The sequence below is a fragment of the Equus quagga genome, chromosome 18 (genome assembly GCF_021613505.1).
Source record: "Equus quagga isolate Etosha38 chromosome 18, UCLA_HA_Equagga_1.0, whole genome shotgun sequence".
NCBI classification, from domain to species: Eukaryota; Metazoa; Chordata; class Mammalia; order Perissodactyla; family Equidae; genus Equus; species Equus quagga.
Window position 1 is genome coordinate 20,574,565 of NC_060284.1, and position 26,089 is coordinate 20,600,653.

At 38.6% G+C, this 26,089-nt stretch overlaps 1 protein-coding gene across 6 annotated transcripts in view; it reads right to left on the reverse strand.

Moving 5' to 3' along the window:
* Positions 1 to 4,707: 4,707 nt before the first annotated feature.
* The window catches only part of SSX2IP (SSX family member 2 interacting protein), a 50,237-nt gene continuing 28,855 nt past the window's right edge, over positions 4,708 to 26,089 (reverse strand). For 5 of the 6 annotated variants that reach the window (XM_046645551.1, XM_046645547.1, XM_046645550.1 and 2 more), the window contains exons 7-14: positions 25,037 to 25,112; positions 24,778 to 24,955; positions 21,311 to 21,461; positions 19,788 to 19,924; positions 19,269 to 19,442; positions 12,022 to 12,136; positions 11,415 to 11,580; positions 4,708 to 7,766 (exon numbers count right to left, since the gene is read on the reverse strand). In XM_046645551.1, the coding sequence (XP_046501507.1) occupies positions 7,592 to 7,766; positions 11,415 to 11,580; positions 12,022 to 12,136; positions 19,269 to 19,442; positions 19,788 to 19,924; positions 21,311 to 21,461; positions 24,778 to 24,955; positions 25,037 to 25,112 (1,172 nt within the window). In that variant the 3' untranslated portion in view covers positions 4,708 to 7,591. The remainder of the gene's footprint in view (positions 7,767 to 11,414; positions 11,581 to 12,021; positions 12,137 to 19,268; positions 19,443 to 19,787; positions 19,925 to 21,310; positions 21,462 to 24,777; positions 24,956 to 25,036; positions 25,113 to 26,089) is intronic. The other variant, XM_046645549.1, reaches the window with a different exon arrangement.

The window sequence follows — 26,089 nt, forward strand, 5'->3', positions numbered from 1 at the left end:
CCCTGCCTCCCCCTCCCACTGCTCTCCTACATTCTTCACTCTGTCTAAACAGAACCATTGTAGTGCCCCTAAAGGTCATGTGGTTTCACACCTCTGATCTTGACTCTTCTGTTCCCTCTACCTGGAATGTTTACTCTTCAATATTTAGCTCAAACAGCCTCTCTGATCCTCTCCCCCCTAGTTTAAGATGCTGCCTCCCCTCCTTTGTTCTTCAGAGCATTCTGCCACCTCTATCCTAGCGCTTATCCAGCTGTCTCAACTTGTTCATTTACTTGTTTCCCTAGTAGATTCTTAGTTTCTGATGACAATGGTCAAGTCATCTTCAAGGTTATAGCCCCGGCACCTGGCATTGTAATCCTAATGTTTATGAATCCTAAACATTTGCTAAATGAATAAGAAGAAAGTTGGTTCAATTCTGAGGGCAGAGAGGTAACTGCGTGCTTATAGAATCAGGGAAAGCTGTATAGATGTGAGACCATCTAAGCTGGCATTAAAGGAAAATAGATGTTTATCAGATTAAGGAGAGAATATACCATAAAATAATTTTACTGTAACTCCTGTGTTCAAATGCCAGCTCCACCATGTATTAGCCATGTGACGCTGGGCAGTTTCTCTACCTGCCCCTGCTTCAGCGTCCCCCTCTGTACAGCGAGTGTAGCCACAGCTCCTAAAAGATAGCTGTTGGGAGAAGTAAAAGAAACTGCTTATCGAGGCTCAGCGTGGTGCCTGGCACACAGCAAGGGCCCGAAGTGCTTTTGATCGCTATTGGAAATGTGAAGTCACACATTTCCCACAAATAACAGTTTGTTACAGAGGTGTGACTGAAGAAAGTTGGCGTGGAACTTTCAGAGGCTCTCCAGGGTCAGAGTTATAAATGGGGAGACAAAAGCCTGCTTTTTTTTTTTTTTTAAATCAGCTCTGCTTTCATACAACATATGCACTAACAATCCTCATGTTGTTCAAAATCACACAACAAAAACCACAGGATGTACAGGCTCTGTGGGGATAAAGGAGTTAGGGGCACAACACTCAAAAGTTTTTTCAGGGGCTAAGAAAAAAAAAGGATATACCGGTGGCACAGTTTTATACGTTATGGGTAAGAAACACATAAACACAATAAATACAGCATTTTACCTTGAAAAGGACCAGAAGTTTGCTTGTGGAAGGGGTGTTGGAAGGTTGCAGCTTGTGAGTTACTGTGAAGCGGTGGAAGGAGGGTTGTCTAAAGTAGAAGGGGAAGCTATAATGCCAGAGAGGGACGGGCACTGCTCAGGACACACGTGGTGAACTGAGGTAGCTGGAAGACATTTGAGATTTCTGAGTGGTGTGTTCTGTGTATTCCTACGTAGCTCAGTTCATCAGCTGGGTGCAGTTTTTTTGCATTCGCCTAGTGTTTCTCACAGGTGCACGAGCAAATGCAAATTCTGCATTATCCTCAAATCGTTCCCTAATATGTCAATTGCATTGGGACAATTGCAATGAGCAATAGTGCTGCAGAATAAAAAATTTCAAACTCAGTTTAAAATTTCCATGGATTCTTTAAGATCAAAATAGTTTCTCTTAGAACTAATACATGCCAACACTTTGTGTGGCTAGTTGTTGATGGATTTCTATTTTTCTTTAGGGCATTAAAACAAGACCAAATAAGTGTTTAGAAAGGCTTGATTTCACTGAAAGCAAATAATTTATAGAGATTTTCACTAGTTAATACTTTTTTGCTTAAAAAGGAATGAAACTACCAAAAATAATCAATTAGTTACCTTTCAAGGTAAAAGTGACTGGTAGAGGAAAAAGGCTAAAAGAGTTAATTAATTTGATATTTCACAAAAACATTACAGTCCTGGGTGACTCTTTGAGATTCATTTGATTGAACCTCTTCATTAATAAAAAATTAGGAAAACAAAAGGTTATTCTGAAAGTCAGTTCTAGGCTGAGAATTACAGAAGAAAAAATCTCGAGGTATTCAGGGTAAATAACTACGTTATAATAAAGTAATAATAACAGGCGAACAGAGGACTCGTTGCAGATACTAAGAACTAGCAGCAGCGTCTGCCCCATCCCTGGCTGGGAGGAATGAGTTGACCTCAGTGTAGACATCAGCTATAACAGAGAATTGGACCCTAAGCACTGGAATGGCGGGCACGTTCTAGGCTATCAGTCTGAGGGCTGTGGGGAATACGCAGTCTACTTTTTTCCAGTCAGCACACTGGCTGAGGCCTGGTTTGCTTTACTGGAGCATCATAACCAGGAATAACACCGTCTTGACGGGCCAGAAACAGGACAACTATCTACCTAAATGCAGACGCAGCAGGGGAAGTAGTCCTGCAGCTGCCCTGCAAGCTGCTCTTCTCCTACTTTCACATTTTTCATGATGAAATATCTGCAAAAGGCTACTGGACTTTTGGACAAAACACAGTGTTTTGGGTCACTGACTGTAGTCACAGAGGAACCTGGTGCACACACACTGGAATTGCCAGTAGAGAACACGACAGGGCAGAAAAGCAGGCTGTCTAGGTGTATCTTGGGATTACTCAGTGGAACTTAGTTACTAATTTAGTTACTAAATTAGTGTTTCAGTGAGATCCCTAATGCCCTAATCTTGAAAAGGTAGAAGTCCAACTCTGAATACGATTGCCATGGTAACCATCCACAAAAACAAGGGTGAGCCGTGCACCTGGACCAAATGATCAATTCCTTTGGTGTAACTTATAGGGTAGCTAATTATGGGTTAAGAATTGAGCAGTTTCACTTAAAAAGCCATACCAAAAGGCACTGTAGCAGTCTGGAATAAAGTGGAAATTTAGAGATCAGAAGATCTTGGTTTTTAAGTTCTGAACTTATCACTTACTAGTTGTGTGACCTTTGGTTCGTCACTTAACATCTGAGTCTGTTACCGACACTCTAAAAATGGGAAGGTTAATATTCTCTTATAGGGTTATTGAAAGACTCAAATGAAAATGTGTGTTCTGTGCACGGTAAGACATTTTAGTAACTGTGTAAAACTACCATTTGAACATCTGAAACTTCGTAGTATGAAAAGGTTAGTGAAGGTAAGACAAGCCTTAAATACATTACTTTCAAAAATTGCCTATTTGAAGATTTAATAATCAGCAATAAATCCCTTGCACAGAGTAGTATGTTTTGCTAGTTGCTTTTTTAAATAAGTGACTGATTGGATGAACTATCAAGCACCAACGACGCTACGTAGCAAATGTCAGCGCTCAGCTAATAGCCTCGTTTTCTCTCTCCCAGTCTTGTTTGTAGTTAGGCTGGGGCTGTCGGCCTAGGCTCTGGACAAAACGATGCAGGTGGAAAGCTCGTCTCTTTCAGGTTTGGTCCTTAATAGCCAGCATCATCTGCCAGTCTGCTCTTTCCCCAATTTGACAACGTTGGGGGCCATGAGTTCCAGATGGCATAAACTTGGAGGACGGCTGCCCAATACACAATTGGACATCTCAGGAGCCAGGATTAAACTTCTGTATTGAGCTACACCAATTCAGTATTTTTTTTTTTAAGGTTTTTTTTTTCCTTTTTCTCCCCAAAGCCCCCCGGTACATAGTTGTATATTCTTAGTTGTGGGTCCTTCTAGTTGTGGCATGTGGGACGCTGCCTCAGTGTGGTTTGATGAGCAGTGCCATGTCCGTGCCCAGGATCCGAACTGACGAAACACTGGGCCGCCTGCAGCGGAGCGCGCGATCTTAACCACTCGGCCACGGGGTCAGCCCCACCAATTCAGTATTTTTTATTTGTAATACGGCCTATTCTATCCTAATACTTTGTGCAAGGAACCAACCTAGATAGGATTGGAAATATACCAGAAAATGTTCCTATGCTCCTGAGAAAGTAAGTTTTAGGATTTTGACCTGAAATTTAGTCCACTCATGCCAATGAAGAGATGTGCCATTTGTTTCATTAGTGTTTTATACTTCTCATTAACAAATATTATGTGCTTACTATGCATTAAGCATCATACTAGGTATAAATATTTCTGAATCTAAAATATATGAATATTGAGGATCTTTACTGGATCTCTATCACTGGCATTACAATGCCACCTGAGACCTCTGAAATCAGTTATTTGTAAATGTTAAAAGTTAAAAAAATCTTAGCCAGTTGAGTGAAATAGTTTATATAAATCAAATAATTAAATCAACAGTCCACTACACTTTAATTTACACCCAGCCTGAAAAAACCCAGTATCTATAAAAAGGACTAGAATAACCTATTTCATTATTCTTATCTATGTAGCCCAAATCTTCATAAATGCTTTTTCTATTAGATAATAGTGTTTTTGTGGGCAGAAAATCTTGTACTGCTTTGCAGGTCAATATTCTGATCTTAGACAACAAAATGAAATCAAAAGCCAGCAAAACAATAATAATAGTTTAGTAGTTCCCATAGGAAATAATGCAGACACTAGAACTGGAAGCCTACTCATGTCACTGTTATGAAATTGATATTTGGTCCTGGAACAGAACAGTCACTTTAAGTTTTATTGACAGAGTGAATGTCTGAATAGCATTTACCATTGTTAATTACAGTTTAGGTTTATACAGCTGGTCGTCCACCCAACTCAGAGCCTTTCGGGGTAGGGGGTGTACCTGGCTGCCTTCTATCCCCAGTGACTAAATGTAGTAATAAGCTCTGAAATACAGCAGGTACTTTATAAACGCTTATCAAAAGATTGAACAAAATTAAGGACAAACATAGGGAAAAGTATATTTACTAGACTTCCATGACCGATATTTACTTTGAATCCAATCTAGAAACAAGAGCATGATTTACATTAGGCAACATACTTTGAAGATTTTTACAACAGGGCAATCACACATGGGCTTGCTAGCTCGCAGCGTCCCAGGCAGGCCCCTCCTGGCCTCCAGGGGTTTTCAGATGCTCCACGGGGAGGTGAAGACGACTCCAGGGCGCTCTCCTTCTCTTCATGCACCATGGAATGTGTTTTCCCACAAAAACTGTGTTACCACAAGCCTGTGAACAAGTCTGGTAAGCAAAGGTAGGAAGTATGGAACTCTAGTCACAACACTATGTTAATTATACCATGAGGAAAATAATCTGCTGTGGACTGTGAATCCAAACATTTCATACATTGCTTCTACAAGAAAATGTCTACTTACTAAATTTTAATTTTCTGGTATGATTATTCTTCTATTAAGTTTCTCATCACCATAAATTGAAGATACAAAAATTTGAATAGGAAATAAAATTATCTTAAATTTTCTTTGCCAATTTTATGCTTTGAAAATTCAAAATGGATATGCCATGTAAAAATAAACTTGAGGTACAAAATACTTCAGCTTTACATATTAATAAACAAGAAGATGTTTAAGATTATCAGGAGGACTTTGAAGCTAAAGGACACTGTGGTACCATCATCTATCTAATCAGGGCTAAACTGAAGACAGCAGCACAGCTGGATTATCAGCACACTGCAAATACCTAGAAAGGGAAGGGAAATAAAAGCCCAGGAGTTTCACATGTGGAGTTTTCCAGCACGGAAGCCATTCCAACATCCTGGGAAGTCTGGCGTGACTGGGAGTCAGTGCGGAGTTGGAATGTACAGTAAAGCAAAACTGACGCTGTTGGTAAAACACAACTTCTAGCAAATCTATGCAGACTTTCATCAAAAGTACAATGAACCTGGCTTTCACTTTACTGTTTCTTTCACACCTTAGATTTCAAAGTCAAGTCTCAAGGAACTTTTCTTTCCAACGTGAGAATTCAACCAACATTAAAATGGAAACACAATGAAAACCAGATGCTGCTTTGTAGAAATCCATTGTCATGGAATGCAACATCCCCTAAAGTAAGAGATTCACTTTAAGAATTAAAATGCTTGTTTCTGGCAAAGTATATCATGGAAACCCCTGAAAAAAAACCAATTTTTGACAAACGTATCATGGACTACTTTCAAAAATTTCTGATTGCCTTTGATCACATTATTGCTCAATAGCAAAAGAATTCTATCCCAGCGGTTTCTTCCTTTGCAATATGGCACTCTGAAATTCTGTGTCATTTCTAATATTTTAAACAGTAAAGAAGTGAGCATGCATCAAGCTGAAGGTAGTGACTAATTTGCTTTTGCTCAAGAGCTAGCTTTCTGAGACTATAAATGTGGTTACTTTGTTATGAGTTCATTAATATCTTAGAAGATACTCGACATCCTAACACCCCTGAAAAAATGGCTGCTGCTACACAATCCCAGAGAGTTATACAGTGAACAGGTGACAAAAATAGACTTGTATATGACAAATGTAAACGGAGCAGCCACACAGGGTAAATGTTGAGTGGTCGAACTGCTAGAAAATGGGAAGGTAGATGGGCTAAATTACAACACCCAGCACGGACTGGATCTGTGGAGGCGTTATGTACAGAGACAAACAAGGTCAGGCACTTAAAGCTTTTTGATGAAAATCCCGGGACTGCATTTATTACTGTCAACAACAACAACACACACGAAGAAACATGCAATCAGTTCTGAAAATGAAATGACACAGTCTGTCCAGAGTATCATAGGATCTGGATTGTAAAATTGGATGTTTTTACACGGTCAGATTTCCTTATCATTAGTGGCAAATACCTCACTGAAAAATTAAAAATTATTGGCAACTATACAAAGCCCAGCTGGTACAGGTGTTATGGTGTAACCATCTGGTAAAGGAAATATCACCATCCAAATATCTTAAATATCTTGCTATCTTCTATCATCCAAATATCTTAAACCCATTTTCTTAAATTGCTTTATTCAAAGGTACTTTTGATGTCTTAGCGCTATTACCCTATAATCAAAAGTCCTTTGAAAAATTATATCCTACATATACAAAATAAAAATGCTCATTTCTAATGATGTAGAAATCTCAAAAGTGTAATGTTAGTAATGTCAATCACATAAAGAATTCAGTTTCATGGAATAGCTTTTGAGGATTTATTGCTCAGATGGGTTCAAAAATTCTTAAACGTAACATGGTTCTAAAACATCTGTAAACAGAATATTGCTAAAAAAAATTGGCATGAAATACTATAATTATGGATGTGTAAAATTTTTAAATCTTAAAGCCTCTTAAACATAATCATGTATATCTATGTACAAAACATACATAAATTTCACTTTATTTAAAACATATGAAAGAGGAAATTTCAAATCACACTAAACATAATAAATATAGAACTTGCTTTGTTAAAAATCTACAGTGTACATTCAAGTAAAGGCTAAACTTTCAATGCCAACTACATATGAAACAAAATTAAACATTTACAATAATCAGTTTCCCAAAAGTGCTATTTTCATATCTATAAGAGGAAACTCATTCTAGTGCTTTTGTTTCCATCCAAACATCTATACATTCCTTTATTCGCAGAACCAGATGCTTCTGTTACTAAAAATACATATCCAAAGCTTTTATATCCTTTTAAATAGATTTAACATTTTAGCTCTTTGGGGGAGGAACAGGGAAGTCCAGACAAAGAACTCAGACCATCTTATATTTCTGGATGATTGACTTTATGACACATCCTGTTTCAACTTAGATGTGACATGTGATGAACATGTTAATGAAAAAGATTCCAGTCCACATGTCTAAGGTAAGTCATCTTTTTCTACATGAGAATTTGTGCAGGTCACGGAGCATCCGCTATAGCAACCTTCCTGTGCCCCAGGTCTGGATGCCACGCTCCATTTCGGATTTGTACATTCTCTTCCAACCTGATTTGGTTTAGATTCTTCAGGAGATATATTCAGCACGTTGATTGAACTGTTGGGAAAGAAGGGCAGATCTTAATAATCATCTCCTCCTCCTTTTATATGTTAGGTATGCCTGAATGTGTAAAGTGTGATTATTCCCTTGTCCCATGCTAAGTAAATTTTGAGGACATACAGATCAAGAATAAACAAGTATTTCAGAATGGCCTAATTTATCACTTTCATCTTATCTGTCCATCTATTTATCCATCTGCTTATTTATCTCTTTAATCTATTCTGAAGCACTCTGCCCAAATGAAGCCCAAGGTAGATACAAACACGTGGGTTTCCCATATCCCCATCTCTCTGCCACCATTTTCTAATCTCTCTGGTTTCTTTCCTTACTGTTTCCATCTGTTCATGTGTGCTGTCAGCTATCCATCCATTCATCCGTACAGATAGTTACTGAGTGCCTACAAAAGTGCTTCTCAGTCCAGACCCTGAAGTCAGATGGTTTAGGTTCATAGCCCAGCTGGACCACTTACTATGTCACTTTGACAAGTTAAACCTCCCTGTTTTTCAGTTTCCCCAGTTGTGAAACGGAAATACTAATAGTACCCATCTCGTAGGGTGGGGGTGGGAGGACCGAGAGGAATTACACACATCCAGCTCTTACAACAGCGCTCAATGAACTCAAGTGTCAGGCAAAAACCACCTCAGCATCTGAACAGAGACACAGCTCCTCCCTTCAGCAATACAATCTGAGAGCTATGCTCACAACCGGCCTCGAAACAGAAATCTGGTGAAATGATTACTTTCAAATCTGTGGGATTAAGCCAGTGAACAACACATTTTTATCAAATGAATATCTTACACCATTTTTTCACAAAAACCTTTTTTCGTAAATGTACAATTTTTTGTGACTTTATTATCTCAACCTCATTAATGTGAATCCTAAAAAAACATTAAGTTGCTTTAATTCTAAAAATCTAAACCAAAACAATTAAAACATTTTTTTTAAAGTTTTTTTTAAAAGATTGGCACCTGAGCTAACATCTGTTGCCAATCTTCTTTTTCTTCTTCATTCCTCTCCCCAAAGCCCCCCAGTACATAGTTGTATATTCTAGTTGTAGGTTCTTCTGGTTCTGCTATGTGGGATGCCACCTCAGCATGGCCTGACGAGCAGTGCCACGTCTGGCCCACGATCCCCACAATCCCAACCGGCAAAACCCTGGGCCGCCAAAGCAGAGCACACAAACTTAACCACTCAGCCACAGGTCCCTAAAAATTTTACTTACACTTATTTGCCAGTACTTAAAAAAAAAAAAAGGAACTTGCTTATAATTCAACCCTCAGAATCCCTGCCTTCTCAGATGAGATGAAATCAGTGATCGACTAAGTTCCTTTAGTAACTTAGGATACGAGTTGGAGTTGCTCTGCATGGAATCCAGACAGCCTTTCTGTAAAATTCCATTCTATAGTGAAGGAGAAATGAGCACGTCGTTGTGGAAATTAGCTAGGAATACTCCTAATTATTTTGTTATAATCTCATTAGAAACCCAGATCCAAGGTGCTTCGCAGCTTCTCTCCTGATGACTACTTATACAACTCTTTTCTAGGTTTGCCTTAGCTTCAGAGGCCACTGTGAATACCTTAATGGAGTGTCTCAACGCTCCCAAATTCTGTTTCTATGCCACTGACGCTGTTTAGTGCAGCCCTCAGAAGGAAGGAAACACAGTAGCATTTTTATAATCCATTTATGTTCACAGATATTTTTATCGCCGTTACTAAAGGTTTATAATGGACTAAGTACTGCTTTTACGTGCTTTACATATATTGACACAATCTTGTAACATCTTTTGATGGATGTACTAAATGTTAGACTTTTTATCTTTATTAAACACAAAACAACGTCTTCAAGGATATTTATGTATAATACTAATTAGGTAAAAAAGTAAAAACTGTAAAGACATAATTGCAGCAACTACGCTATGTTCAGATTCAGAATGCGGTACGTGTAAATAGAGACTAGAATTCGTGTCTACAGCTATATAGATAGTTCGGATTGGTCAAAATTAAAGGTTTAATAACATTTTGTGTAAGAAAATACTCTGAGCTTAGAATATCTTTTGATTATAAATGAACTTTGACCCTATGAGTCAATCTATTTGCAAAACTGCAAAATATATCCCAAATTCAAGCATTTCTATCCTCGTGTTATGACCCTGGTCCAAATTACCATCCTCTCTCACCTCAACTCCACTCATGCCTCCTTCTGGATGTCCTGGCTTATATTACTGGCTCCTACAATCTGTTTCCACATAATAAAATAATTTTTTTAAAACTCTGATTTTTTTTCACACTCCTGCTTAAAAGCCTGCAATGCTTTCCCATCGCCCTAGAACACTATCTCACCTACAAATAGACTAAAATGTTTTATCAATGAAATCTCAAGTGTGTGCGGGGTTACATATGAACACCACTGTCACAAGTTGATACCTGCTGAACCTGGATGATGGGTACACAGGGGTTCATGACCTTATTCTCTCCACATCTGTATATACTTGAACTTTCACAAAGTTTTAACCCCCGTCTCCTCACCCAGGGCCTGTAGGACATGGCCCCCGCCCACCCCCTACCCTGACTTCTCCCTTTGTGGTCTTGCTCACTAAGCACACTCACCATCCACAAACTGCCAGTGTTCCAGCTCAGGGGCCCTACACTTCCTCAGAGGGCTCTTCCCCAGCTCTCTTTTGCCCGCTCAAAGTTTACTTTGAGTCCTAATCTTTTTGAAAGTCAACTATAGTGTTTCGTCCTTTTCAAAAGCTTCATATTTTTGTTTTCAAGTTCACCTATTTAACAATTCTTGGTCCAAGGGCTAGCTGGCTCTTCAACACTTGGCTCCACACCAGTCTCTCACAACCGCAGGCCAAGTGTGCTGCAGCCCGACTCCTGCTTTCTGAGGCGCCTGCCAGCCCGCAGGCCCCCGCCCCCAGGCCCGTCTCCTACTCAAGAGGAAGAGACCACCACACTGCCAACGTAGTCTGACGCTCTTTTCTGTCCCTCTCTCTATCTACTTAGTTCAAATGAAATCTTACAATAGGCTCTGACATACAGCATTGATATTATACTTGAGAACATGATTTAACAACTTGAGACAGAGGAAAATACCCAAATGAGGCAATTAATAGCAATATGGGTTTCCTGGGGGTGAAGGGCCACTTTTTTTACCCTGTCATTCTTGGGCACATATCCTCCTCAACAGTGAAGATGAGAAGGCTTTTTAGAGTTCTTTGCCCTTCGACATCAGGAAAATGGGCATCAAAAGAAACTCTGAAATAAGTACTCTTCAAAAACTGTCAAAACAGTATCCTTCTATTTAATAGAAGTATAAATTACTCAAAATATTAAGTGATTCCTCTAAATAAGACTACATTTTAAGTTGTATTTCAGGTGTTAAATAAAAGGAATCACATTACATGATCCAGGTCCCATAAGACAGGAACCATCTACCTTGTTCACTATCATATATATTCCAGCACCCAGCAGGTGTGTGTATATACAGACACCCGAGAAACATTAGTAAAATGAATGCCTTGATCTACTGAATTCCTCTCCAAAACCCCTCTGGTTCCTGACACTACCGACGTGCCGACTTTCCTCAGCAACACAACTCTAGCGATTTTCCAAATATGTGAGAAGACCATCCAGAGACCAATACCTATGTTCAGACACACAGGAACGTGTCTGGCAAAAGTCTGAAGTAGAAGGAGAAGCGGGAAGAGATTTCGTAAGTTTGGATGTGCAAGCTGGAGACCCATTAGACACACTGTGAGGCTTCTTCTGCTGTGGCCTCGAGTGCACTGTAAGATTGTCCCGATCAGAACCTGTTTAAAAAAAAAAGGCAGTACACACAGTGAGGTATTAAATATAGTGAAGGTAACTAACTAGGATGCTTCATTCGCGGTTCTGAGGGAGGTATGAGATGGAACCAACTAATCTGAGTATCCACTCTAGCCCGATGACTCGCATCTAGCTAATCTGGTGATCTTTGTTATGCATATTTCACATTTAGAAGGATGTAGGTTTAAAAGTATTTCCAGACCGAATTTTCAAAAACTTGATATTATTACATTAACAACAAAAGTTGTTTCTGGTATGCATAGTCCTCCTGTCATTCCCATTGTGACTACAGCAAATAAAATATTAAAGTTGATTTTTTAGTTCCAATTAGAGAACACTTACTGGTGATCTCAAGTTTTACATTAATAATTTACAGTATTTTATTTACATGCATTTTCAGATTGAAGAGTTTAAGAAGTACTCACTTCCTGAGAAGGCACTGAAAAGTTTCACATTTTCTGAGTTCTGGTGGTCAAAGGTAGTCATATTTAAAAACTGTTGCTTTAACCAACTGGCTCTTTCTTCTTCAAATGCCTTTCTCTACCATAACAAGCAAACCAGAGAAACACTGATCAATATTTCAACATTCACAGAGTTGCCATTTCACATGATTTCTCTAGCTATTTGTGTGTGCTTTCTGGCTATCAGATATATTTCTGAAGTCAAATGAATTAACCTAGAAAACTAAGAAAAATTTAAGAAAATTATGCTTCAATAAAAATTCACCCTTTTCACCTAATAAACCAACTAATCACTATTTTCATATCAATTCTGAACACATTCAAATGAAAAATGCACTAAAATATAGCACATTAGCAGAACTTTTAAATATACAGAATCTTAACATAACTTTTGAACATAGAGAACATTGTAAATATAAAACTACAAACAACAGAAAAATACCCCACTGTAATCATTCGAAAAAAAGGAGATATGGCTTCATCAAGCATGGCTCTCATCCTCCAACCATCTAGCAGCGAGAGCAGCCACCACCACTGATCCACGAGAGGGCACATGCCACACCTTCCCCTGCTGAACAGCTGACGAACCCTGAACTAAACTCTCCCGCACCCACCGAGTGTCTCATCCCTCCTTCCCATCCTTCACTGACCCTAGCGCCCCCAGTGACCACAGGCAGACAGATTCTCATGCAGTGAGCTGGGAGTGGCACACAAAGGAGCAAGAGTGGCTCTTGGAGCAGGTAGGGGATATTGCTCAGAAGCAGAAGTGACCCCATAAGAGGAGAAAATACTGGTGCAAACTGTTTTTGTTTCCTGAGGAAGATAGCTAATGATGAAACAGACTTCCATAACTGTGGAGAAAATCCATGTCAGCCACTTAAAATAACCAACATATGGTCTCTCATTCATAAATATTAACACAAAATCATGCATTACCAGAATTTGAAGAAAACTAATAGTGTAAGAGAAAAAAGACCAAGATAAATAAAGAGAACTGACCATGGATAACAGTTCAAGATAGAAGAAATCTTTTTTAAAAACTGTAACATAAATTATTAGATTTATGAACATCTATAAAATAATATAGTGCTATACAAAGAAAAATAAAACGACATTAGAAAATTTAAAAGATAAATTCTGAAATAAAAACTCAGTGGATGAAATGAATAATAAAACTGACCCTGCTGAATACCAGGCTGGTGATGAACAAGACACAGGTAAGAGAAGATCCCCAAATTCACAAGATAAAGTCAATCTATAGATTTAGTCACAAGGCCAAATTGTCTAACAGAAGTTACAGAATGTGAGAGAAGTCAAAGAAGGACAAAAATACAGAATGGAAGAACATATCCCCATATTGAAGAAAAGTGTCTTCAGGCTACAAGAAGCTACCTACATGTATACTGGTAACATTTTGGAACTTCAAGAATACAAAATTCCAAAAGCTTCCAGAGAAGGGGAAAAAATAAAACAAGGTATCTACAAAGTAATGTAGATTATATTATAATCAGGCTTCTCATTAACAAAATCAAACACTAGAAGAAATGGAATAACAAAGTTTTGAGGGAAAAAGTTGAAACCTAAATTTCATATCCAGCCAAACCAATCAAGTATGAATATATTTTTTGGATATTCCAGAATTCAGAATATTTTTCACTCACACACTACTAATGAAAAAATTACTAAGAAGGTAATACAGCAAAGTGAAAAGGGAAGCCAAGAAAGAATAACATGAGAAAAAAGAAAAATAGCAGCTGAATCTGATTCAGGAAATCATAAAGGAAGTTATGAAGAAAGTGAAAGAATTCACAACATAGTGATACTTGGAAGATTCTCTTCCAAGTGACAAAGGCTTAATGACAGAATATTTTCTATGTGTCCAAACATATTCCTTGGTTATAGAATGAATAATACTTACATAATCGTGATGTTACCAATGTTTTTTCCTGGTCTTCAATTTTTATGTCTCAACCTTAGACAAAGTACTTACACCTGGATTACATTACAGGACAGAATCTACACGTGATAACACTGGACAGTGAAATATATCATCACAGACAAAGACAAGGAAGCCAAAGTGGAGCAAGGCAAGTCTAGGAATGTCTGCAGCTTTCACTGAGGGATAAACTGATACTGTCGGAAGGTGGGTAAACATGAAGTGGAAGCATTAAACATTTTACTTAAAGTATAAAAGGTCAACCAGAAGAAACGGCTTTTTAAAAAGTAGTTTAAAAAAGTAATAATATTATGAAAATCAGATGGAGATGTGGAAGAGAGTAGATGGCAAGTCTGATAAGGACACTAAACGCCTTATCTTTCAGAGTGGCAATCAAGAGACTGGTATCAAGAAAAACAGGTAGAGCATCATGGCAGAGGGAGCACTTCCCCTAGACTCTCCCCTCTAAGATACGGCGGAAAGGACATTCATAAACCAACAGAGGACATTCACACAACACAAAAGACGTCTGAGAGACCCACACATCATGTGTCTGAAGGTGGAGGTGCTGCACCCCCCAGAGGATGTAAAAGGAGGAAGGGGAATCTCTGCTCCCTCCTGAATGGCAGCAACCCCGGGACCAGGAATGGCTCTGAGAGTAGAGGGGGGAGGGGTGGCCCTCTGTGGGAACATCTTTGCTCTCCAAGTTCCCTCACAGTCCTAGGGAAAGCCCCACACCAAGACTAAGCTATTGTGGGGGTGTCTCCATCAAGCCACCACCCTAGACGAGCAGAGAGGGCAGAGCAAGAAGCCCCTGGGATCATGTAAGTGAAAGAAAGTGCCACTCCCCCTGCCCGGCACTCCAGCTCAGCCTGTTGGCCAGAGCACCCTCGCAGATACAAAAGCAGCAGCCGTAAGTCAGCGAGCCACAGATCACAGCAGACAGAATACACAGCTCAAGTGCACGTGGAACATTCTCAAGGACAGACCGTATGTTGAGAAATAAGGCAAGCCTCGATAAATTTAAGACTGAAATCATATCAAACACCTTTTCCAACCATGATGCTAGGAAACTAGAAATCAACTGTAAGAAAAAAGCCAGGAAAGTAACAAATATGTAGAAACTAAACAACATGCTACTGAACAACCAATGGATCATTGAAGAAATTAAAGAAGAAATACAAAAATATCTTGAGACAAATAAGAGTGAAAATACACCATACCAACTCATATGGGATGCAGCAAAAGTTGTCCTAACAAGGAAATTCTTAGCAATACAGGCTCACCTTAACAAATTGAGAAAAATCTCAAATAAGCAATCTTAAACTAGACCTAACAGAATTAGAAAAAGAACAACAAAGCCCAAAATCAGCAGAAGGGAAATAATAAACATTACAGGATAAATAAAAGAAATTGAAACAAACAAAAAATCCAGTAGAAAGGATCAATGAAACAAAGTTTATCTTCTCAAAGAAGCAGCTCTAAATTGACAAACCCTTAGCTAACTCACTAAGAAAAAAAGAGAGAAGGCTTAAATAAATAAAATTAAAAATGAAAGAGGAGCAATTACAACAGATACCACAGAAATACAAAGGATTATAAGAGAATACTATGAAAAACTATATGCTAACAAACTGGACAATCTAGAAGATACGGATAAATTCTTAGACTCATACAACCTCCCAAACTGAACCAAGAAGAAATAGAGAATCTGAAACTTCCCAAAAAATAAAGTCCAGAACCAGATGGCTGCTCTGGAGAATTCTACCAAACATTCAAAGAAGATTTAACACCTATCCTTCTCAAACTATTCCAAAAAACTGAGGAAGACGGAACACTTCCTAACACATTCTACAAGGCCAACATCACCCTGATCCCAAAGACAGACAAGGACAACACAAGAAAGGAAACTTACAGGCCAATACTGCTGATGAACATAGATGCAAAAATCCTCAAATTATTGGCAAATTGAATACAGCAATACATTAAAAAGATCACACACCATGATCAAGTGGGATTTATACCAGGGACACAGGGATGGTTCAACATCTGCAAATCAATGTGATACACCACATTAATAAAATGAGATATAAAAACTACATGATCATCTCAATAGACACAGACAAAGCATTTGACAAGATCCAACATCCATTTATGATAAAAACTCTCAATAAAATGGGTATAAAAAGGAAAGTACCTCAACATAATAAAGGCCACATACGACAAACCCACAGCCAACATCATACTCAACGGGGAAAAACTGAAGGCCATCCCACTGAGAACAGGAATAAGGCAAGGGCACCAACTCTGACCACTCTTACTCAACATAGTACCAGAGGTTTTGGCCAGAGCAATTAGGCAAGAAAAAGAAATAAAAGGAGTCCAAATAGGCAATGAAGAAATGAAACTTCTGCTGTTTGGAGACAACATTATTTTATATATAGAAAACCCAAAAGAATCCATCAGAAAACTATTAGAAATAATCAACAAGGACAGCCAAGTTGCAGGGTACAAAATCAACTTACAAAAATCAGTTGCATTTCCATACCCTAATGATGAACTAACAGAAAGAGAACTCAAGAATACAATCCCATTTACAATTGTAGAAAAGGCATAAAATATCTAGGAATAAATTTAACCAAGGAGGTGAAGGACATACAATGAAAAGTATAAAACATTATTGAGAGAAATTGATGATGACATAAAGAAATGGAAAGATATTCCATGCACATGGATTGGAAGAATAAATATAGTTAAAATGTCCATACTACCTAAAGCAATCTACATATTCAATACAATCTCAATCAGAATCCCAATGGCATTCTTCACAGAAATATAACAAAGAATCCTAAAATTCATATGGGGCAACAAAAGGCCCCAAATAGCTAAAGCAATCCTGAGAGAAAAAGAACAAAGTTGGAGGAATCACAATCCCTGACTTCAAAATAAACTACAAAGCTAGAGTAATCAAAAGAGCGTGGTACTGGTACAAAAACAGACAAACAGACCAATGGAACAGAACTGAAGGCCCAGAAATAAAACCACACATCTATGGACAGCTAATCTTTGACAAAGGAGCCAAGAACATACAATGGAGAAAGGAAAGTCTCTTCAATAAATGGTTTTGGGAAAACTGGACAGCCACATGCAAAAGAATGAAAGTAGACCATTATCTTTCACCATACACAAAAATTAACTCAAAATGGATCAAAGACTTGAAGGTAAGACTGAAACCACAAAACTCCTAGAAGAAAATATAGGCTGTACACTCTTTGACATTGGTCTGAGAAGGATCTTTTCGAATACCATGTCTACTCAGGTAAGGGAAACAAAAGAAAACATAAACAAGTGGGACTTCATCAGAACAAAGAGCTCCTCAAGGCAAAGGAAACCAAGAACAAAACGAAAAGGCAACCCACCAACTAGGAGAAAACATTTACAAATCCTGTGTCCGACAAAGGGTTCATCTCCAAAATACACAAAGGACTCACATAAGTGAACAACAAAAAAACAAACAACCCGATCAAAAAATGGCCAGAGGATACGAACCGACATTTTTCCAAAGAAGACATACATATGGCCAATAGGCACATGACAAAATGTTTAACATCACTGATTATCAGGGAAATGCAAATCAAAACTACACTAAGATATCACCTTACACCTCTTAGAATGGCTATAATCACTAAGACAAAAAATAGGATGTGGAGAAAAGGAAACTCTCATACACTGCTGGTGGGAATGTAAACTGGTGCAGCCATTATGGAAGACAGTATGGAGATTTCTCAACAAACTAAAAATGGAAATACCACATGACTCGGCTATCCCACTATTGGGTACTTATCAAAAGAACATGAAATCAACAATTCAGAGACTTATGCACCCCTATGTTCATTGCAGCATTATTCACCACAGCCAAGACATGGAAGCAACCCAAGTACCCACTGACTGATGACTGGGTAAAGAAGATGTGGTGTGTGTGTATATATATATATATATATATATATACACACACACATACACACACACACACACACACAATGGAATACAACTCAGTCATAAAAAAGACAATATTGTGCCATTTGCAACAACATGGGTGGACCATGAGGCTATCATGTTAAGTGAAACAATCCAGAGTGAGAAAGAAAAACAACACATCATTTCACTCATGTGTGGAAGATAAACAGACAGATGGACAAAGAGAACAATTTAGTGGTTACCAGAGGGGAAGGAGGTTGGGGTGGGCACAAGGGGTGAAGGGGTGCATTTATACGGTGAGTGACAAAAATAATGTACAACTGAAATTTCAAAAAACAAAGTAAATAAATGAAAAAAAATAAAAAAGAAACACAGGTTGGACTAACGCTAAAATAGTACTTTCCAGAAGAACAAAAAAAGAAATTTCTAACAGTGGTTACCTCTGAGGAATGAAACTGGAAATAAGAATGGAGGGTATTTTCTCACTTTCTATCTTTTTGTTAGGGTTGAGTTTACTTTTTAAACCATGTTCAGACATTACTTTTGAAAGGGAAACATGCAGGTAATACACTGCTAACTAAAAAAGCAAGCTGCTGGGGCTGGCCCCGTGGCCGAGTGGTTAAGTCTGCATGCTCTGCTGCGGTGGCCCAGGGTTCGGGTCCTGGGTGCGGACATGGCACCGCTCATTAGGCCATGTTGAGGCAGAGTCCCACGTGCCACAACTAGAAGGACCCACAACTAAAATATACAACTATGTACTGGGGGAATTTGGGGAGCAAAAAGCAGGAAAAAAAAAACCCCAGCAAGCTGCAGAAGTGTATACACGACAATCCAAACTGTTCACTGTGAAGGCATACATACATCCTGGGTGAGGGACACGGCGACGGGCATGGACTCTTACTTTGTACTATACTTTGTTTTTTCTTAAACATCAAACATGCTCTTGGCTGCACTGTCTTCTGACACTACACCTAGCAACAATGGGTAGACGACAGATGCCTGAAAGCTCTCTGGTATGAAGCTAAACACTTAACAGTAGAAAGCCAATCCCAAAGGGAATGAATGCTTATAGGTATTTTTTTCAAAAAAATGTTCAAGTCCCAAATCTCGTAAAGATTTCCACAGTTCATGTGCTTAGCACCCCCCTATTTCAAGTTACGAATGAGATCACTGGTAAAATTCTTCAGAAAAAAATAGGTAGCAAAAAAACAATGAAAAGCAGAACTTAGACGCATTCTACTGAGACCTCCCCACGATTCTTGAAAGCTCTACGGGGAAAGCGAATTGTCTAAAATACCTCCAATCCTAGCCGAATAGCGGCTTCTGTAAAGCTTCGTCTCTCTTTCTCAAAATTCTTTTTTTGCTCTTTAAATAAGGACCATTCTTCTTTGAGGCGTTCCTTTTCTTCCAACAAATAGCAGTCTCGCAGCAGTGAAGTGGTATCATCATCACATGCAGTAGCAAGCTGCTGCTATTAAATTTAAAACATAGTCAGTTCCAGAGGGTCCCAGCACCACTCCAACAACGTGAAATGAAAGCAAGGGAAGGCAGGTCGAACTTTAGGGGAAGGACAGAAATGAGGAAGAATCAGAAAGCCCACTGAGGAGTCCCATTTCCCAAAAGCTCCTACTCTAAGTAAAGCGCAGCCTAAGGAATGGCACGAGATCCATCTGTTAGCAAGCAGAGAACTTAGTTTGGATCAGAAAAATGTCAAATACTACAGATCTTATGAAATAAAGGAATAAAAGTCTAGTGAGAGTCAGTAAAATTCTGGCCCTTCTCAGGGGAACAGCTCTGAAAGGTAACTAACATTTACCTGTAGAAGCTGCTGCTGGGTTTTAATCATCTCTTTACACTGCTGAATTTCTAACTCGAGCTTCTCAGTTTCTTGCTCATGGTCTTGTCGTGAGATTACATCTTCATCATTAAAACCTTCTAGGTGTACCTTTGAAACTAACACAAAACCAGTAATTTCACATAAGTATTACAGCTACCATCTGGTTTACGGTGTTTGGGGACATATATTTAAAAATCAAGGCTCCTAGAACTTTTATCTTTCTGGAATCTCATAGGTTTTCTAAAAGGCAGTTATTTCCTTTGCCCTTTAAAAATTTCATCAACTATAAGAAAATTAAATTTATATTCTTTTAACATGGAAAAATTTTAAAAAGCAAAGCAGCTATAAGGATTTCATGACAACTATAAATTCGTACTATTTTTGTATTCAATGATATCCTTACAAATACTCTACTGTCAATATTTCTAGTCTATTTATTCAAAATTATGTCCTAATTAAAAATGGACAATCTACATTTACAGAAGAGAAAAACAGTTTTCATAAACCACATTCTTTTGACACGTCTTCAAACATCAACACAGTGCTACCAATCTTGCTCTCTGGTATTAAACTCCACAAAAGTGAAGTGGAAACATACTTGCTATTTACTAATACACAATGATGACTGAAATCCATAAAATCCCAAGTAAATTAATTTTAGTACTATAATCACTTTTTGCTGACTGCTCTTTACTATTGAAGATAACTGGCAGAGTGTGTGATTGTTGACAATTTAGAACAAATTTTCTTTAAGTAGATTTCATTTACTGAGCAGAAACCTTCATTTTCTTGATTTAAAAGTATGCAAACTTTAACAAATATAAAATATTAAGGATACAGTCATCAACTTAGCTATATCTCTATCTACAATGACAGGAAATGGGATCTAAAATGATACACTGGTAAGTGAAAAAAGCACAGTGCAGAAAAAATACATAATACTCAATTTTTGTTTTTTATATATTTTAAAATAAATATTTTGCAAATGCATAGAGAAAAGTCTAGAAAGATATGCACAACACTGTTAAGTGTTATGTTCATGATATAGAGACCTGAATGTTCTACTTTATGCATTTCTTAATTGATACAAAAGCACTGAACATCTATTATTTTGAAAATAATTTAGAAATGGGGAACCTAGGAATATGCAAATATCTAAGAATAAGCAAAAAGTTTGTATTTATACCACATTATGATTAATATTTCTTGATTCCCAAGATTCAGCAAGGGCTTGGTTTGCTTTATTCAACCGTACACTGTGCTCAGAGCAGATGGATACACGAGTCCTCTTTTCAGAGAAAGACACTCTGTGAGCAAAGTGCATCTTCTCAGCGAGGTTCAAACCTCACGTCTAGGAGGAGGCAGACTCTTGCTTTTCAAACCACCACCCTGAGCTAAAAGTACTTCAAGTCTGAGCCCATAACGTGGCTTTCCCAGCAACTGAAAATGAAGAGTTCACTGAGCATCAGAACCCACTTGAAATGCATTTAGGCAGAAGTTACCTTGGTTATCAAGTTTTTCTACATGACTTTTCAAAATTCTCCACTGTTTCCTGATGCTGTTTGTAAGCTGCTCTCTCACAGTTTCACAGGAAAGGTCCCAGATACTCTCTCTATTCAGTTCCCCAGCATCTTCCTCAACATCAGAGAGAACCTATGAGAGACGAAAAGGAAAGACCAGTATCTTAAAATGGCTTTAGATACTGAAGCAGTAGTAATCAGACTGATTGTCAGATATACTTAGTGAAATCCTTTCTGTGCTCTATCTTAAGCATACATGACCGAGTACTTAACATAAATATCTTGAGAAAAAGCAACTAATATTGAAGACAGAAATTCCCCAATTCAGGTCTCTTCAAACCCGAATTTGAATCCGAATAAAGTTAGTGACAAGAGTCATGAGGCTGTGAGAGGAGAGTTATTCACTACATGTCCAATGTTGTATGAGATGCTTTCACATGTTAATGAATCCTCAAATCATGTCCCAAAGTGGGGAAACTGAGGCTGAGAGGAGTAACCTGCCCAATGTCACACAGCCAAGAGGAAAAACTAAGACAAAGTTAGACCAACTTGTCTCCAATCTTACGCTGCTTAAATAACCCTATGAAATAAACTCCAAAGAAAAAAGCAACTATTAGTCCTATTTTTCTCATACAATTGTTTTTATAAAACTCATGACTATTTTTCTTTGTATTCTACCAAGACATTAAATCATAGGGAAATGCAGTAAACTTTACTGATATATGAGCATACAGAACCAAAGCAGGATAAAGAACATAGGCAAACAATGTGATAATAATCTGCATCTACATAACAGTCCTAATTTGTTACCAACATCCAGGAAAGTGGACAGATATACTTTACTAACTTGAACAATAAATATCCTGCTGGGGAAAAAAAGAAGATGAAAAGAAAGAAGAGTCGACTAACTGCTCCCACATGTAGACCCAGCAGGAACGAGGGCGGCTGAGTGTGAAGAACTGTATCGACAGTCTGAGGTCAGTGATGGGCTGGGAGGGGTCAAAGCCTCCCAGAAGCAGCAGGTCCCGGAAGGCCCAGGGTGCGGCTGTGACTCTGGGCCTTGCCAATCAGTCCTCTGGAGCTACTTGCCAGTGACTCCTCCAGGAGCTACACCTCCTCTTCCATATATTTTAGGGCATATCAGAATACTACAAATCCATTATTTAAAAAAATTAACAATAATTGCTGCACATTTCCCAGATTGAATGAAACTCTAAAACCACAAAATGAAAACAAAAAAATCCATTTAACTTGAATTTGGGGTATCTATTTTGGCTACAATGAAGAAAACAAAATAATAAATAAATGAAACTTGGATGCTACCTAGACATTCCAAGATTACATCTTATTCCTCTTGCTAAAATGCTCCAAAGTTTTTCCTTAAAAGAAAAGAATGGTTGAATTACTTAAATTTCAAAAGAAAAAGGATCTAGAAAAATGGATCTTTTAAAAAGAGGAAATATACTTAAGAGATTATTTCTCCAAACTTAAACATTTGAATTGTGAAGAATTATACAGGATACTGCCACCAGGATACTAATGGGGAAGGGGGAAATTTAACTATCTGAGAAAGAGCGCTTGATTTTCTACCCACTTTGGAGGTTGGTGACAGCTGGGCCCAAAACTGAAGAAACACAGGAGTAACAGAACTATGCTAACCCTGGAGAGGTATCGGTGAATGTTAAGAGCTGACCAAAGTGACAGACTTTGGGAGATAAGGTTAACTAAATATAAGAGGTCAAGCAGGCCCCAAACTGGAGAGTTTTTTAAAGAAGATAAAAAAAAACAAGGCAGGAGTTGGGATGGGCTTATCAGTTGGAGTGATTTGTGATACCACAAAATAAATAATCTAAAATAAAGGTTTAAAAAACAAGTTCTGGTGACTTGCTGGTAATTAGCATTTTCCATTAACACTGTTATTTTCAGATTTTAGTCACTAACGTGAACTTGCTTGAATCTGGAATTTAAACTTATATGCAAAGCAATTAAGTTAAAAGGAATTTTCACCACTATGTGACTTGTTTTCTTCAGACCTCTGCACATACTACTGGCCCCCTGCATCAATGCTTTCTACCTCAAAAACATCAACTTCTTATTATTTTTTGTGTGTGAGGAAGATTCGCCCTAAGCTAACATCCATTGCCAATCCTCATCTTTTTTGCTTAAGGAAGATTAGCCCTGAGATAACATCTGTGCCATCTTCCTCTACTTTGTAGTGAGACACCTCCACAGCACGGCTGATAAGTGGAGTTGGTCTGCACCCGGGATCTAAACCCACGAACCCTGGGCCGCTGAAGCGGAGCACACACAACTTTAATCACTCGGTCACAGGGCCGGCCCCCTGACTTATTTTTTAAGAGCCAACTCAAATGTCACTTTCTCTGTGATGCCTTCCTTAAGTGCTTTGTTTTACACGTTGCAGCACCCTATTATAGCTCTGACATGTGTAATAATTCACTTTTCTACATGCCTGTCTCTCCCCAAAAAGAGCTTCTTGAGGGATGCAATGGACTAAACATCTATTCCCTCAAAATTCCTATATTGAAATCTTAACCCCCTATGTGATGGTATTAGGAGGTGGGACCTTTGGCAGGTGATTCGGTCATGAGAGGGGAGCCCTGATCAATGGGACCAGTGCTCCTATAAAAGGGACCAGTGAGCTCTCTTGCCCTCTTTCTGCCATGTGAGGATATAACAAGAAGTCAGCAATCTGCAGCCAAGAAGAGGGCCCTCACCAGACACCGCATCTGCTGGCAACCTGATTTTGGACTTCTGGGCTCCAGAACTGTGAGAAAGAAACTTCTGTTGTTAATAAGCCCCCCAGTCTGTGGTACTTTGTTACAGCAGCCCAAACAAAGACAAGGGAAAAAGTCAAGTCTATTTAGCTTTTCCTTTCCAAGGACTAGAACATAATGTACATTCAATAAATTTATGGACTGAATAATTACTTCGTCTCCAAAGTTAACCAAAGTTTCACTCTCTGAAAAGTAGAGCCTGCTTAAGTACATGGAAGTTAAATATTTAAAGGATATATCTGGCACAGTGGTTAAAAGCATGAGGTTTGGAGAAAGACAGACTTAGAGCAAACCCTGGCAGACTGTCATGTGTGAACCCGGGCCAACTACTGTGCCTCAGGTTCCTTCATTGATAAAATGGGAATAATTACAGTATCAAAAGTATCAAATTACTATAAGAACAAAATGTGACCACGTGTATAAAGTGCTTATCACAGTGCCTGGCACTGATTAATTACCCAGAAAATTGCCATCATGTCCCACGGCATGTCTGGAAACACACAGGGACACTTCCCGATGGTCACAGTGACTGGAGCACAGCAGTGAGTGTCCTGTCCAAACACCAGCAGTGTCCCCACTGGGAACACCTAGCTAGTGTTTCATTGTTCGGACCCACAATCCGAAGAATGCATTAGAGAGGAAAGGGACACTTACAGTTCCTGTACCATCATCTGCTCTTTCTCTAGGTTTCTGCTTTTGGGGAGAAAGAAGAGAAATCATTTCCTTTTTCATTTGCTGAAGAACCTTCTTAAGTTCAGCATTTTCCATTAGGATTTGTTTCTGGCGATATTCATAATCATTCAAGAGAATTTTATACATTTCATCTTCATTCCTGAGAAAGAAACTGTCAGTATGAAAATGCAGCATAGAAAGAAAAGTCGGCTTAAATTTCTCAGTTTCAACTGGTCCTTACCTGGCTTCCGTTTTACCAGTCCTCCAGGAGCCTCTTTTTCCATCAGCTCTCCCCACATAATTTAAAACCTCCATAGCTACAAACACAAACACACACAACACCAGTTCTTACCATACACGTCTGGGTGTTCAAAACGACTACATTCTATGACACATTAGGGACAGAAGTCAACCTGGGGTAAACATTAGGATTTGGGCTCAAACAGCCCAGGTTTCAGGTTCCAGCTCCATCACTTATAAGCACTGAGATCTTGGCAAGTTGTTTAACTGCCAAGCCTGTTTCTTCATCGATACCATGGGAATAATGAAAGCATCTATCAAAGAACTGTGGTGAAGAGTAAAAGAAACAAAGCACGCAACACAAGAAGTACTTAATAAATATAACCATTATCAATCTTACCACCAGGGGCTGGCAAACCAAGGCCTGCGGGCGGCTGCCTGATTTTGTCAGAACACAGCCTCACCATTTGTTTATATGTTGTCCACGGCTACTTTTGGGCTACAACAGCAGAGATGAATAGTTGTGACAAAGACCACAAACCTGATAATATTCACTACCTGGACCTTCACAGGAAAAGTCTGCCAAGCCCTGTACTGTCACCATCATCCTGACAATGCCAATGTCTCCTCTGCCCCAGGAGGAGATGGAAACAGTTGTCGTGAGCAGGAAATAAGATGAGTAAGTTACTGTAATGTTAAAGCTAAAATTAAGCTTTATAATTTTAAAGATCTTTAATTTTAAAGATAAAATCGTTATGCGACTATCCCTTCCAACTGGGTCTGGCCTGGGAAACAGCCAGAGCCCCATAAAGTAAGAGCTCGGTTACCAGAGCTAAATCTTTAATAAACTTCCCTAAGTAGGTATTACATTTTATACTTCCAGCATTTCACCCTGCTCTTTAACTTTGTTATTTCCTTCATGAATGAACACAAGATTAACCAGCCTTAAAAACCAATAGGTGTCCAAGGGAAGTTTACTACTTAGTCCTTCACGATATCTAAAGATTTCCATCAATGCCTTAATTGCTTATCACACTTTTCATTTTTCAATAAT